General features: G+C 37.4%; 1 protein-coding gene across 1 annotated transcript; it reads right to left on the reverse strand.

Moving 5' to 3' along the window:
* Positions 1-7,062: 7,062 nt before the first annotated feature.
* LOC107743790 (vertebrate ancient opsin-like) lies at positions 7,063-13,976 on the reverse strand. The gene is made up of 5 exons (XM_016557191.1): positions 13,223-13,976; positions 11,730-11,940; positions 10,193-10,310; positions 9,768-10,007; positions 7,063-7,602 (listed from the first exon to the last, which is right to left on the reverse strand). Exons 1-5 carry the CDS (start codon positions 13,590-13,592, stop codon positions 7,342-7,344), a joined length of 1,200 nt encoding a protein of 399 aa, XP_016412677.1. The 5' UTR covers positions 13,593-13,976; the 3' UTR covers positions 7,063-7,341.
* Between the last annotated feature and the right edge of the window lie 1,486 nt (positions 13,977-15,462).

The raw sequence follows: 15,462 nt of genomic DNA on the forward strand, positions 1-15,462 counted from the left end.
AGGCGCGAAGTCGAGATAGGAAGGGGCCACTGAGAGGGCCTGCAGATCCCCCACTCTCTTGAGAGAAGATATCGCCAGAAGGAAAGTAGTCTTGATAGTGAGGTGGCGATCAGCGATCTCCTCGATAGGCTCGAGGGGAGGCCTACAGAGAGCTTCTAGCACCACAGCCAGGTCCCACGTGGGGACACGAGATCGTACCGGAGGTGAGGGCACTGAGGCGAGACGGACACCGTGTAATGCGGTGAAACCCGCTCCACCCCAGAGGGGCCTGCCCTCATGAGCCCTGGGCCAGTGGCGTCAGGACTTCTTGGCCGAGGACCTCTTAGACTTAAGTACGGTCCGCATATCCGGCTTAGACTTCGAGGCCCCTGACCCAGAGCGTTGCTTAAACTTGCGGTCCCGACGCGGAGGAGCACGTGAGGCAACGCTCTGTTTTTGTGCCTCCCTGTATGAGGAGCTGGTACTCAGAGCTAGAGAGCGGCACGGGAGGAACCACTGGAACGCCGCCGCCTGTTTACGAGCCTCCGCTCTACTGACCCGCTGCCGAGTACCCTTTGCCCACCACCGATCCCAGAGAACGGGCGCTGAATCTGGTGGGTGAGGAAGAAGATAGGGACTCGCCCATCTCCATTCCCTCCACCAGATCCACCTGCGAACCCCACGAGCATAATCGCCGCTCCGCCTCGACGCAAGCGGGACCAGCGCCGCGGGGAACGCTAGAGAAGGCTCCCTCCACAAAGAGAGTCTTCTGGGAGCGGAGAACATGCATCGAGAGACGCTCGCAATGCGGGCAGTCAGCTCTCGAGAGAGCCAACTCAGCATGTTCAGCTCCCAGGCAGACAACGCACAAACTGTGTGTATCCCGACCCGTAATATAACGTGGGCAGGGAGAAACACACAGCCTGAAACGCTGCCTGCCCTCGCCCCTTATGTGTTTCTTTTTATCTTGTGCTTTTGACATTTTCTGATTGACAAAACAACATCAAATAAGACTCACAACAGATATCAGACCGACACACACACAGAGCGCTTGCTGAATGACAGAAAGCTGACGCCGGTTTCACCGCACGTGCTTTTATAGCTTCCTGGTCATTACGTCACCCGCCCGTGACGTCTCGCCCATCTATTGGACTGATTACACATGGGATTCAGAGCCGGTCACGCTGAAGGGCGTTCCCTAAGCGTCCTCCGACGCAGCTCGAGTTCCTGAAGAGGAACCGTATCTGGGATGTTCATTAGTAGGCTATGAATCTTCACAATTCAAGCAGAAACCATAATCCAACCCATGGCAGATAACAGCAGATAATAATGAATGGTCAATTATATGTTAAACATTTAATATCTTCTCAGGAATGGAACATGTAAGGGATAATGTATTAATTATAATGATAATTATTCTGCGATAACAACTGGCTGGATGTACATTATCCCGCTTATTACACGGCTACTTGCCACATAAGTAAATAAATAAACACAAAATATTGATTTGAGTTTAAATATTTGAACGCAAAGCTTCCGTGAACACAGCAGTTGCGTGCAAGCGGCAAGTTCAAGACGGACATTTAAGGGATATGGTGCAGTCAAACCACTTATTACACAACATTTCACCACATAAATAATTATGGTGATAAAAGATTTAAGACGAAAATTTTTTAAATCTTACCAGTTTGTTAGTTATCTTATAATCCATTACAGCGTACAAAACAATCTTAGCAAAATGGCAGCAGCTGCGTTTGTATGAAACGAGAGAGCGAGTCCACGATACCAGGATGGCATTAAATAATTGTACACAATTTTGAATCAAGTTTTAATATTTTATTAGCTAAACAAACGCAATAGCTTCCACCAAGAAAAAACTGTTCCTGGCAAGAGTATATAGCGCCGACTTCAGTTACCCGGATGAGCCTGTGTTATCAGCTTTTTCCGGTTGTTATCGAGGGATACCTCGGAATGTCGCGACTGACCAATCAGAATCAAATATTCCACAGAGCCGTGTAATAATATACATTATTACACGGCTTTATGGAATAGGCTACGTGGTTCTGATTGGTCACCTGAGGCATTCATGGTTTCAAAGTGCAAGTTTTTGAAAACAGTACAATTAACTACAAAAACATGATTTTGTTTTTACAAAGTGACATCGCAAACTTCTGGCCTGGCATGCATACAGTGTTTTTAGTCATTTTCGCAGATCAGTGTGAACGGGGATTGTTTTAACAACATTGGTTTCCCTTTATTTTGATGGTCCCTTTAACACATTCTGTTGACTATAAATAACGTTGCACCTACATGTCTACTAACTCTCATTAGAGTATTAGTAGCCTAGAGTATTAGTAGACTGGTAGGGTTAGGGTTAGAATAAGTTGACATGTACTTGCAAAGTTGCTTATAGTCAGTAGAATGTCTGTTGGGAGACCATGACAATAAAGAGTTAGCAGCAGATATTAAGCAAACAGTCTACTAACTCTGATGAGAGTTAGTAGACATGTAGGTGCAACATTAGGCTAGCCTACTTATTGTCAACAGTATGTTCAAAAGGGACCATCAAAATAAAGTGTTACCACAACGTTATCTGTTCGCGAAAGTTTTCAAAAATGCAAAGGAAATTTTTTTTTCCGTTTTTAGCACATTGTCGTGTTATAGCCAGTCTCCTCACGATTGTCACTGAAACTGGCGCTACTTTCAGGTTTCTCTATCATACCGGGGACTCGCTCTCTGGCATCTTGCGTGTCAGTTTTAATTGGAGTGAAAATTACCTTAGAGAACTTACCTTAGAGAAGGCTATTAATATTACTGTTATTTTGTTGATTAATATGTACTTTGAACTGGGAATCAATTTTAAATAATTTTTCTCTGGGTGGGCATTTTTGTTTAAAGATCACATTTTATTTTTTTATGGATTAGAATGGCCATATATCTGTGCACATCTGAAGTTTAATTGTCCTCATATGGCATTCCTGCACAGATTAAAAAGTGTGTTTATATAGGACAGATGTGCTTTTCCTCATGTGGGGACCCCAAGGGCTGTTTCTGTGCATACAAGAGGTTCTTAGACTACCATAAAGAGAAAAATAAACCAATCTTTATTTTTAAATATCTTATTTGTTCTGCTTTGAGAGCTATTTTAATTTCCATTTAATTTCTTATTAGGCAAAACTGTTTTGTTTAATTTGATAAAAAAGCAGCTTGTAGACAATATAGTCTGAAGTCTCATGTAAAATGCTATCTAGACTGTTAACAGACATTTTTGTGAGTCTCAAATCAATTTTATAATCCCAGACATTTTTGAAAATACTGTTTTCCTTTTACTGATGATTTCAACAAAGTAGACTGTGTGTGAAATGCAGCAAAATGACAAATAACATAGCATGAAAAAAATACACATATATGACATCCCAGTATCTTCTAATAAGAGGAAACTGCAGAAAGTAATTCATTTCAAGTGAGCCCTATTGCTGTTTGTGTAAACATGTTGACCTCGTGAGCAAGCTAAGCCTGTTCTTATCACATTGCTGTGGAGATTTCCTATTAGCAGTGCCCACCAAAAAAGTTCAGCATGCCTGATGAATTCTAGCTGCAGAGCACCTCAGGCACTGCAGAATTCTATAGCAAGAAATCTTGAAATTCATACCAATCTGAAGCCTTCACAGTAGAATACAAGCTCTGAAAAATAACATAGAAATGAGACAAAGACATGGACAAAATTCAACATTCCAAGCAAAAAATAATGTAAAACCAAAACTGAGACAAAAAAGGTGAACAAAGAGATTTTTCAAGAGTAATGTAGCCAGACATGTATTTCCATTCATAGTGTATTTATGTGGTTTGCATGATATTCTAACAAAGGGAACAGCATCACTATCAGTCAACTCTGGCCAGGCAAAGATTTTGTTAAAAATAATGAAAGCAATCGAAGAATCATTTTATGCTTGTAAAGCTGCAATGAGAATCCAACCATACAAGTGCATCTCAATAAATTAGAATGTCGTGGAAAAGTTAATTTATTTCAGTAATTCAACTCAAATTGTGAAACTCGTGTATTAAATAAATTCAATGCACACAGACTGAAGTAGTTTAAGTCTTTGGTTCTTTTAATTGTGATGATTTTGGCTCACATTTAACAAAAACCCACCAAAGATCTTTCAGTATAAAAACCTAAAACTTTTGCATTATGGGTAAACTCTTAATTTCACAGTGACCTAATGTTCATGCTATTGCACAGCATTGTTAAAAAAACTAAAAACTAAAACTAGGTGGATATATATCTTCTGTCTCTTTCCGTTAATGGTTAACACACACACACAAACTATCCCGAGGATAGTGACATGAATGTTTATGATGTCTATGTCACATACAAATTTATGCTATAGGGCATGATGTATTCACACAGCATGTGCTGTTTTAATGACTGTATCAAAGATACACATCAAGGGCACAAAAGCACAAAAAATGTATCTTTTAAACCCATCTACTTTAATCTTGAGGCCTTTGTAATTGTCAATGATCACACAGAATTGTGTGACATAATATTTAAAATTCATAAGTCCAATCGAATGCCTTGGAATGCCTGCTAATGCTTCGGGGGAAAGGTACTTTGTTCAGAAGGCATCTTTGTTCATGCCCATTGCTGAGGCCACTTTCATCTGCTATATGATTTATTATGCATTATTAAACTGAATTTGAAAACATTAAGGTTGAAATACATTTAATTAATAAGTTTAGCTTAATTCAAATTTATTAATCTATATTCCTTATTTTACCATAAGCTCTGAGTTTGAAGAAAACGCTGTCTTTGTTGCTGAATAGGTAACGTAGGATTTAAAGAAATGGTTCACCCAAAATTTGCTGGAAATTTACTCACCCTCAGGCCATCCAAGATGTAGATGAGTTTCTTGCATTATTGGAACAGATTTGGAGAAATTTAGCATTACATCACTTGCTCACCGATGTTTCCAAAACAAAGAATGGGTGCCATCAGAACATCTGATGTTCGAACAGCTGATAAAATCATCACAATAATCAACAAGTAATCTACATGTCTCAAGTCCATCTATTAACATCTTATGAAGCAAAAAGCTGCATGCTTGTAATGAACAAATCCATTATTAAGGCGTTTTTAAATTCAAACTGGTGCTTCTGAGCCCTCTATCCATATTATTGCTTTCTCCAGTGAAGAAGTTGTCTTGTCTGAATCTGAAGAGAAATATGCACAGATCAAGCACAGAGTAAAAACAGTATAAAACAGCTCTGAACAAATATGTTGGTGGGTTTTGATAACAGGACAACAGGGGATGGATTTTTTCACTGATGGAAGTGTTATTATGGATTATACTATAATCATTATAGACTGGACTTAATGATGGACTGGAGTTGTGTGGATCACTTGTGGATTATTGTGATGTTTTTATCAGCTGTTTGGACTCTCATTCTGATGGCACCCATTCACTGCAGAGTATCCATTGGTGAGCAAGTGATGTAATGCTAAATTTCTCCACATCTGAATACTATAATCATTATAGACTGGACTTAATGATGGACTGGAGTTGTGTGGATCACTTGTGGATTATTGTGATGTTTTTATCAGCTGTTTGGACTCTCATTCTGACGGCACCCATTCACTGCAGAAGATCAATTGTTGAGCAAGTGATGTAATGCTAAACATCTTGGATAGCCTGAGGGAGAGTAAATGTTCTGCAATTTTTTATTTTTGGGTGAACTGTTCCTTTAGGCCAAAACTGTTTATTAAACTGTTATACTCCTCTGATATTTCACTTTATGAGTGAGATCAAGCATGGTGGTCCTCTGCTGATGAATTTTCTTATCTGTGATCTGATACTTGGTTCCTCTCGCTACCTAGGGTGTTAACAAACCATGGCCAAGAGAAATTGAATTCAGATTTTTTCATTTACCAGGCTGATGTTGAAAGAGTGATTCTGAGCTTAAGGGAACCTACAGTGCTCAACTCTCATCTCAAAGATTCTGTGTTATTTCAGGTTCTCTGTGTGATGCAATAAACACACTGGATTTGCTGATTCACAATGTGCCTCTGTCTTGAACTATAATACATAGTGACCACTCTGGAAAGTTATTGCAAGTTGTTTTATTAGTGTTCTACAACATTGACATGTTTTAAAAAATAAATTTTAAAAATCATATTAATTGAAATATGACACCAAATCTAAATGACTCCAAGATATTGACAAATAAATACATACGTAAAACATTACATGGCATGCCACAGACAAACATCGATATCAATACTCAGTTTGTACAGAAATTGTGAGCAAACACCGAACATTATGGCCTAATAAGACATTCAGACAGTTCATTCAAACTCACAAGCACTCATATACCAAAGTGTACATAGACTGCTAAATAAATACAATTTGATCACTCTTCCTTCATTAAACCTCTCAAAACAAGACTGAAAAATCAACAATAGACAAGAAACTGAATTGTCAGATCAGGATCTTATTTCCATGAGATGAGGGACATTAATTGCATGGTTAATTACTGTATTGCAAAGCAGATACACTGCCAAAGCAGTCTGACCCATTAGTTCACTAAATGAATTGTTATGGTGTCATATACAGCAGCATGTTAGATTCTGAGATGTGTAGACATGCTTTTACGTTTAAATTATTATATTATATTATATTTGGTTTTTTATGTAAACATGCACTAGAATGACCGTCTTAGGTCGGGTTTAGATTTTGAGACAAAGAGAAGCTCATCAATGTCAATTTCAAAACAGCAGCCCCATCAGAAGAAGCCAGGGGTGGGGCAAGTGTCCCAAGCTGTAGCCGGGTGATTATTTACATTTTCAAAAGCAGCTAATTTTATTTCTGCTGTTCGACTATTTGTATTATTATTTTTCTTTTTCTTTTTGCCGGTGCTTGTCTCATAAAAGCATTTAAGACCCCTGTGATTTAACACAACAACCATTCAGCCTATTGGTTTTTGAACCAAAATCGAACCGAACCGGAAAAAAAACAAAAAAACATCTGCACTGGTACTAGTGTGTAATCAGCAATATAGTGAGAGGAGATAGATCTGAAAAACAAATAGCATTCGTTCAGAGGACTGAATGGAAATGTATTGCCTGCCTCCTTCATGTTTATGTAAGGTAATAATGCAATACTGACAAGTACACAGATACACCGAGACTGCAAATCGCCACAACATAAAAAATACAAACAACAACAAAGAACATATGAAAATGTAAACAATACATTCTAACATATGCATTCCAATAGTGGTAACGACTGCATGATTTATGCTTTAGTTAGACAACAGGTTAGACTACAGGTATACATTTATTTAGTCAGACTACCCCTTTTTTTACAAAGGACACACTCGACTATCTGATAAAGAGAGCTGCTTCGGACCTTCATTCCCACTTTGCTCCGACTCTTCCTCGTCATCCTCACGCTTCTCTATGTTGCACATGGACATGGGCACGCGAGCAGCAATGGTGGACATCTCTTCAAGGTGACTCTCAGCTGTGGCAGTGATGGCTCCTTTGTCTGATGTCTGGTTCAGATTAGTGGAGTCCAAATTGGTGACATTTCCTTTAAACATCTGGATCAGACACTTCCTGAACTGAGAGAAAGAGTGTTAGTTTCAGTGTGCATACAGATCATAGTCGTTCCATTGAATTTCCTAAAGTGCTATCAAAGAAATCACTCTCCCACACACACAAATACAATCAAATGAGGTTTTAATTATAAGAATATGCTCAAAACACAAAAGAATATCTTTGATTAATATTTCCAGTCTCTAAACCACCATGTAGAGATTTGTTTTCAGTAGTTAAACATTTGCACAAACTCTGCATCGAAACGAGGAAAAGGTCATTAAGCAAGATGTATTCTATGTAAAAACAAGGACATTTTGACCTTAATTAAAGCAGATAAGGTCATGAGAAGTAAATATATTCATTTCCTCAAGGTTTTGGTTGGACTGGATGAAAATGAGGTACCCTGGGTAATTATAATACCAACTACTCTAGGTCAAATTTGTAATGCAGAGAAACACTACGGTCGGTACATTTACAGAATAACACAAGCAGAACGTACAAAGACAAACTGCACTGATCTGAAATGGAAAGTTACAGTAAACTTTAACTGCTTATACAACAACATAAGCTGTTGAAATGTTAGATTAAGCACATGATAACACTTTACAAAAATGTTCATTTTGTTAATATTAGATAATTTGATATTATGAACTAAAAATTAGCAATGCTTCTACAGCATGTATTAGTGTAAGTTAATGTTCTTTTACAACTAATACATTTTAATATTTAATTTAACATGACAATTTTTACATGAATTAACATGAATGTCTTATAAACAAATACAAACAATTGTATTTTCATAAATTAACATTATATGCTGAAAAAATATTGTTCAGTTAGTTCATGTTACCTAATGCATGAACTAATGTAAGCAAACTGAGCAGCATATTATATATTCTACCAAGGCAACTGAGCAGTATATGTTCTATTTCAGATCTATCAAATCTATATTCAATCCATTTCAGAAAAGACTGACAATCAGCTTTGCATTCTTACTGAATACACCAACTAACAGCAAACTTCAATAAAACATGTCTATATACAGCCCGTATATGACATGTTCATTTTTGTAGAATTCTCCATGTACTCAAGAGCTCTTGTGATATCCAAATACAATGCAGCATTTCTCACTCTCGAGTGTTTGTTCTCGTGTCTCTATAATGTAGTCTGTCTCTCTCTCTCATGTCAAAGAAATGTGAGACCCTGTGACCCTTGACCTGAATTTATTCTGGGAACAGTTGGGAAGGAACTGGGTTAGTTCTGGAAGATGTGCACAGCTCAAGGGGTCCAGCAGCCTCCACTCCAAACCACCTGGGACCCACATCCTAGGGGTGGTCATCAGAGTCACATGACTACAAAAGATCACTGCTTCGCACTTTACATCAAACGACACACTACAGGGACACTGAGGAGAAATTTCCCTCTCCGAGCTTAATGTATGTGGCTTAATGTATGTCAAAAAAATAAATAAATAAAAAAGAATGAGATATCGTGGAGCAACTGTGCAGGCTGTATCGCTCATAATGCGTAACTACAGAATATCTTTAAAATGGAAATAGTCAGAGGTTTAAACCATTGTTTGCCCAGGACGACAAAGCAATTGAAGCAACTGAATTGTAAGGCCTTAAACCTCCCCTTAGGAAAGCTAGATACAAGGAAGTTTTCATTGGGTATATATGGATCACTCAACCTCTGTGAATTTTAACATTAAATATGAATATTTCATATATTTTTGAACTAAGAAAATGGAATACCCTCAACCAAAACTGTCAGCGTAAAGATCATCAGATGTCTGTGATTTATCCCTGACATATGATAAAAGAAAAAAGTGTAGAAGTTCAGACCACCTGCTCATGCAATGGTGTTTCTAGTAGAGCATAGTCAATTCTGACAAGATAGCTATAACCATTTCCCATATAGTGCAATAATTATTCAATGATGTTTACCGCAAAAAAAAGATGAGTTTGTTGTTTAATGTCTTCACTCCTTGCTGCTTTTCTGTCTTTCATTGATTGATAGCATAAAAACACTACAAATCGATTCTTAATATATCAAATATAAAACCCTATCATTTTTTATTCTCAGCTTATAAGTATTAAGCTTATAAGTATCTGTCCAAACTTTTTTTTGTAAAATGTGTAAGTAATCCAAAAATGACAGATAAGGAAGACAAATGGCAAAGACGTACCTGCTTATTCATAAAGACATAGATGATGGGATTGTATACAGCTGCAGTCTTTGAGAAGAAGGCCGGTATTGAGCCCAGGCGAGGATCAATATGAATTGTGGGACAGGCAGTGACAGTAATTGAGAATGCTGCATAAGGCGTCCATCCAACCATGAATGCAACTATCATTACAATGACCATCCTCGCCACCTCTCGGTCAGGCTTACGCGCATTACCCAGCCTTCCATGAGTGTTCGATACCTATTAAACATATTAGAGTTCTAAGGTCAAATGCAGTCAAAGACTAAATTAACATTCAATGTTAATGTACAATACACAACCAAACAAAAGCTTCTTAGCTGTTTTGCTCTTTATTCATTTATATCTAATGATCTGCTATAAAGCAAGTAATGAAAATCAAGACAAGAGTACAGTATATTACCAACCTTTCTGAGCTTCTGCATAAGTTTACCATAGGAGATAATGATCACACCAAGAGGAAGGATAAAACACGTAATGAAAAAGGTGATGATGTAGGTGTGGTCATAGAAATCAGTCGAGTACCTTAAAGAACGAAAACAGAGACTTCAGACCTCCTCTTATCTTTCCTACATGTCATCATCTTACCTACATATCATCTTGCAGGTACTTTTGGTGTGTTCAAGCCATGTTGGAAAAATCACATTTATGCATTAAAAGTACATGAATGCCACCACAAAGTCATAATTACGAGTGGAAAACTTTTCTTTAAACCCCAAATTTCCAAGTTGGGGGTGTGTCAGTGAGAAAACATGTCAGCTGCAATGGATGCAGCATCTGTATTGTTGAATTTGTGATTTTGTAATTTTGTTGAATCTGTATTGTTGAAATTAACTTTTTTAAATTTACAATGAAACTAGCAAAATTGCATGCACAAAATATTATGGTACAGTACAATTATGATAGAATTTATAACGATTCAATTTACAGCATCTTCATAAATTAAATAAAAAGGTAAAAAAGCAAAAACACACCTGATGCACATTCCTTATTCATCATTTAATAGAAGAAGAGTTCATTTTTTTGTAGAAATACATCGCCATCTTGCTCCAACAAAAGTGACTTGAATGCACTTGAGTTCACAATTACGACTTCCCAACTAATGAATACAAACTTCCCAGGAGGACTTGAACACACGATTTGAGCACAAACATTAGTGTGGATAATAATGCTTAGGTAATCAATTCTGCACTAATCTTTAACAGTAAGATCACATGCACGTTTTACACTTGCATAATATGCTTTGTGTGCTTTGTGAAGTGCTTTGTTCGGTCCAAACAAACATTGCAACAGAACAATTGAGTAGTAAGCACCTGTAAGCTCAAGGCAGTGTCAAAATGTGGATAACTGAGACTAAATAGACACCAAAATTTACAAACTTACAGTTTTGCTGTCAGAGATCTCATCTGCAGAATCTACATTACTCTACTGAACATCAATACGGATGCAACTATGCCATGCAATGGTAAAAATATTCCCCATCCTTGGTCTTCTCTGTGTCACTGTGCATTCCCTATTTAAATGTTTTTGCACTGTTTGTGTTCCAAGGCCAAGGCTAAGCCACAGCCACAGCCTCAAATGTTTTGTGCCAGTCTCTTGAAGGCAATTTTTCAACTGATGGCTGCATGCCATCAGCCTTGGGTTTATAAGTGGTTTCTTTTTTCTGTCACAATATACTGTAACACTCAGGAAGAAGCCTTGACTTGAACTCCTTGTCTGTCTCCAAATTATGCCACTTTAAGGAACATGTGCAAGGCACATTATATTCATCAACAGCATCATATTTTATAACTGTGGATGTTGTTCTGTTAATACATGTCCATGACAGAGAAACACAGACAGAGATTGAAAAACTGTGAATGAGAGATTAACAAATATTGGATAAACAGAGTGAGTAACTGAAGGAAGGATGGTAGATTCAGTGAAATAATAATTTGAGCTCACCAGTTGGGTTCACAGGTGGTGCCAATTTTGCTGACTGTATAACTGTTCCAGCCAAGAACTGGTGGGATTGTCCAGATGAATGAGAAGGTCCAGACAAAAACAAGACCCATCGCTGCGTGCTTGCCTCCCATCCGGACATTTTTCAGAGGACGACAGATCACAAAATAACGCTCAAATGCCAAGATTGCTAAAGACCACAAAGCCACAATCCCTAGAAACCAAGAAGGTACACCCATCATTACTGTACTGTGTCATTAATATAATATGTACCTGTACTGACATTTAACAAGAGATGGAAACAGAAGTTCTGTGTAACTTTGACTTAAACTGAATTCATTAGATTTCAGCTTGATTTTCAGAAAATTTATTATTTTACATTAAAAGCAATGAGCATCATGGGAAACAAGAACTACTACTGGATGTGTTGGATCAGGAATGAGGAGAGAGAGTCCAGGGTGGAGATGAAGAGTCTTTTATTAATGTCGCTTACTAGTCAAGTGTCAGATGAGAAGTTACCCATGAGAAGAGAAGAACAGCAGGGAGCGGGCAACTCCTCAAGCTCAAATAAAACCCTGATTACCTGATTGCAGGTAACTATGGAAGCCATTTATCCACCACATAAGAAAAAAAATCATGCTTTGGTGAATCAGTTATAAGATGTCAAAATGATTAGATAAAAAGTTGACTTTTGTCGTAATTTCAACTTTATATCTCAAAAGTAGACTTTGGATCTCATAATTTCTACTTTTTATGTCATAATTATGATTTACCAAAGCAAGATTTTTTTTTTCTTATGTAGAAGAAAAGGGCTGATTAGTAAAACAAAGACAATATGCACAGAATCAGGGCTTTGCATAAACTCTTCTATTTAGTTTTAACATTTACTCAGTAAAACTAAACTAGTGCTCTAATTACTACACTTATGATGGTATTGTAATGGATGGATGGATGAAAATGGATGAAAATTGATCATGATTTACTACAGTTTGCTGTAAAACCTCAGTAACCACAGATTTACCATTGTTTTACTATAGTAACCTTATTTTAACCATGATATTTGTTGTAAAAAAATACATAGAAATATATAATCTTACAAAATAAATAAAGAAAGAAATTCAATAGGAACTCATATCTATAGTGTTAGTTACTGTTTTTAACATAGTCTAATTTTCCTCTACTGATTTTTCATATTGAACGTTACTAATAAATATACTGGGATAAATCCTGGTAGGTAGTAAATAAGAAATAATACTATTATTTAAAGAATAAAACTAGAAAAGGCACCAGCAACAAGTGGAATACATACTACAATAGAACTAAATGGCAAAAATGTGCAATTTGTTACCACTAACAATGGAATTGTCACTGGGAATGGCTAGTAGCAGAGGAATGAGTACTAACAAATCAATATAATAAACTGTAACATAACTAGTAACTACTTAGTTTAAAGTAATACATGTTACACCTCTTGGTATAGTTATATAATAACTCACCGAAAAAAGTGACAGCGAATCCCTCCAGCACACACGCCCAGACGCCCAGGAAGAAGTAGCCTCGTGCATTAGTTAGAAAACTTATAGTGCCTCCTGTCAGTGAAACTAGAAAATCAGCAACAGATAAATTAACAATAATGTAATTCAACGGTTTCCTTAAATGTTTGAATCTAAACGTCACAAGCATAACGGTGAAGTTCTCTATTAAAGACAGTGAAGTCACTATGAACATCAGACAGGCGAGGAAAGTGTAATTCCAGGGCGCAACAGACTTGAGGGGACCCGAGAACGGATCGTCCGGTGTGGTGATGTCGGTAGACTCGGTGACAAAAGACCCAAACGATTCCATGACAGCGATTAGGGCGGGCATTGGGATAAAAAAAGACCAGGGAAAAAATCATAAAATCATCACTAGGGAGCTTCTTGAAAGTTCAAGACAGGTGTTTTTATACTAACAGACACAGAATTTGCGTACTGTAAAAATAATGTCTGTTTAAAAATAATAATATTAATTAAAACACACACATAAATAAGTGTAAAATTAATGTGTGTTGTATACGTGTTCTTATTATTTATTAATTTTCGAAATATTCCAATCTTTTCTGGTAAAGCAATCTACTTGAGGAGGCAGAAATCCAGAAGAGCGCCTTTGCGTAAAGGTTGCAATTAAACGTCACAGGTCCGCTCGCTTTGCGTCCACAGTTGAGCATAAGTATGTTCATGCTGTTCTCCTTTATATATACAGTCCGTCAGCATGGCCATATCAATCCCTCGAGGTAATGAGAAAAGTCCATTTCCAAGTTTACCGAGACATTTCAGAGGGGCGTCACGCGCTTTGCTCTCTTAAAGGTGCAAGCAGTCGTTTTTTGCTAATGAAAAAGTTTTACACATACAGTTCTTTTGAAAAGCTGTCATTAAAATAATACACACTCACATGAAATGAAGTCTCCAGGCATATCACTCTTCTAGAAAAAGATAAAAAGGGGGAAAAAGGCTTTTATTTTATATGGAGCAAGTTGCAATCTACTTGAGGAGGCAGAAATCCAGAAGAGCGCCTTTGCGTAAAGGTTGCAATTAAACGTCACAGGTCCGCTCGCTTTGCGTCCACAGTTGAGCATAAGTATGTTCATGCTGTTCTCCTTTATATATACAGTCCGTCAGCATGGCCATATCAATCCCTCGAGGTAATGAGAAAAGTTTCATTACCTCGAGGGTACCTACATTTCAGAGGGGCGTCACGCGCTTTGCTCTCTTAAAGGTGCAAGCAGTCGTTTTTTGCTAATGAAAAAGTTTTACACATACAGTTCTTTTGAAAAGCTGTCATTAAAATAATACACACTCACATGAAATGAAGTCTCCAGGCATATCACTCTTCTAGAAAAAGATAAAAAGGGGGAAAAAGCTTTTATTTTATATGGAGCAAGTTGTCCCCTCATGGACACCTCCATATTTATATCACATGACCATTTGTGTCATTACAACCAAATGTGCAAAAATGAGGTATGCAACATATAGACATATGCACTCAAAATCAAACCAAGCGAGGCGTCGGACGGCAGGCTCCTCTATCTACAAAACGGTATATGTTCATCCTTTATATACTATATAGGCCTATATATATATGTATAAAAAATTTATTAAATTAAACAGTTTACTCACCATCAGGCCATCCAAGATGTAGATGAGTTTGTTTCTTCATCAGAATAGATTTGGAGAAATTTAGCATTACATCACTTGCTCACCAATGGATTCTCTGAAGTGAATGGGTGCCGTCAGAATGAGAGTTCAAATGGATGATAAAAACATTACAATAATCCATAAGTAATCAACACGACTCGATGTGTGAAGTCAAAAGCTGCATGTAAGAAACAAATCAATCGAGGCGTTTTAACTTTAAACCATAGTTTCTGGCCAAAACACAAGTCCATTCTCCATAATATTGCTTCCTCCAGTGAAAAAGTCTACCCCATGTTGTCTACTCACATCAAAATCCACCAATATTTTTTAGAATGGCTTTAGCTGTTTTCTCTTGTAAATGGTACTTGTGTAAATTGATCTGTGTGTAGTTCTCTCCTGATTCAGACGAGACCTTTTCACTGGAGATATATTTTTCACTGCAATATTACTGATTGAGGACTCAGAAGCAAAGGTTTGAAATATCTTAATATGGATTTTTTTCTTACAAACATTCACCTCACAAGACATTAATTGATGGACTGGAGTTGTGTGGATTACTTATG

Source organism: Sinocyclocheilus rhinocerous, unplaced genomic scaffold, assembly GCF_001515625.1.
Source record: "Sinocyclocheilus rhinocerous isolate Xijiao unplaced genomic scaffold, SAMN03320098_v1.1 scaffold497, whole genome shotgun sequence".
NCBI lineage: Eukaryota > Metazoa > Chordata > Actinopteri > Cypriniformes > Cyprinidae > Sinocyclocheilus > Sinocyclocheilus rhinocerous.

What these genes read in the sequence shown, in the direction of transcription:
- LOC107743790 (XM_016557191.1), bottom strand. Translation starts at nt 13,592, where the DNA reads ATGCCCGCCCTAATCGCTGTCATGGAATCGTTTGGGTCTTTTGTCACC. An exon ending in ATTCGCTGTCACTTTTTTCG is followed by an intron (nt 11,941 to 13,222) that starts GTGAGTTATTAT and finishes CTTGGTTTCTAG; the next exon opens with GGATTGTGGCTTTGTGGTCT. An exon ending in ATGTCTTTATGAATAAGCAG is followed by an intron (nt 7,603 to 9,767) that starts GTACGTCTTTGC and finishes TCTTTCTCTCAG; the next exon opens with TTCAGGAAGTGTCTGATCCA.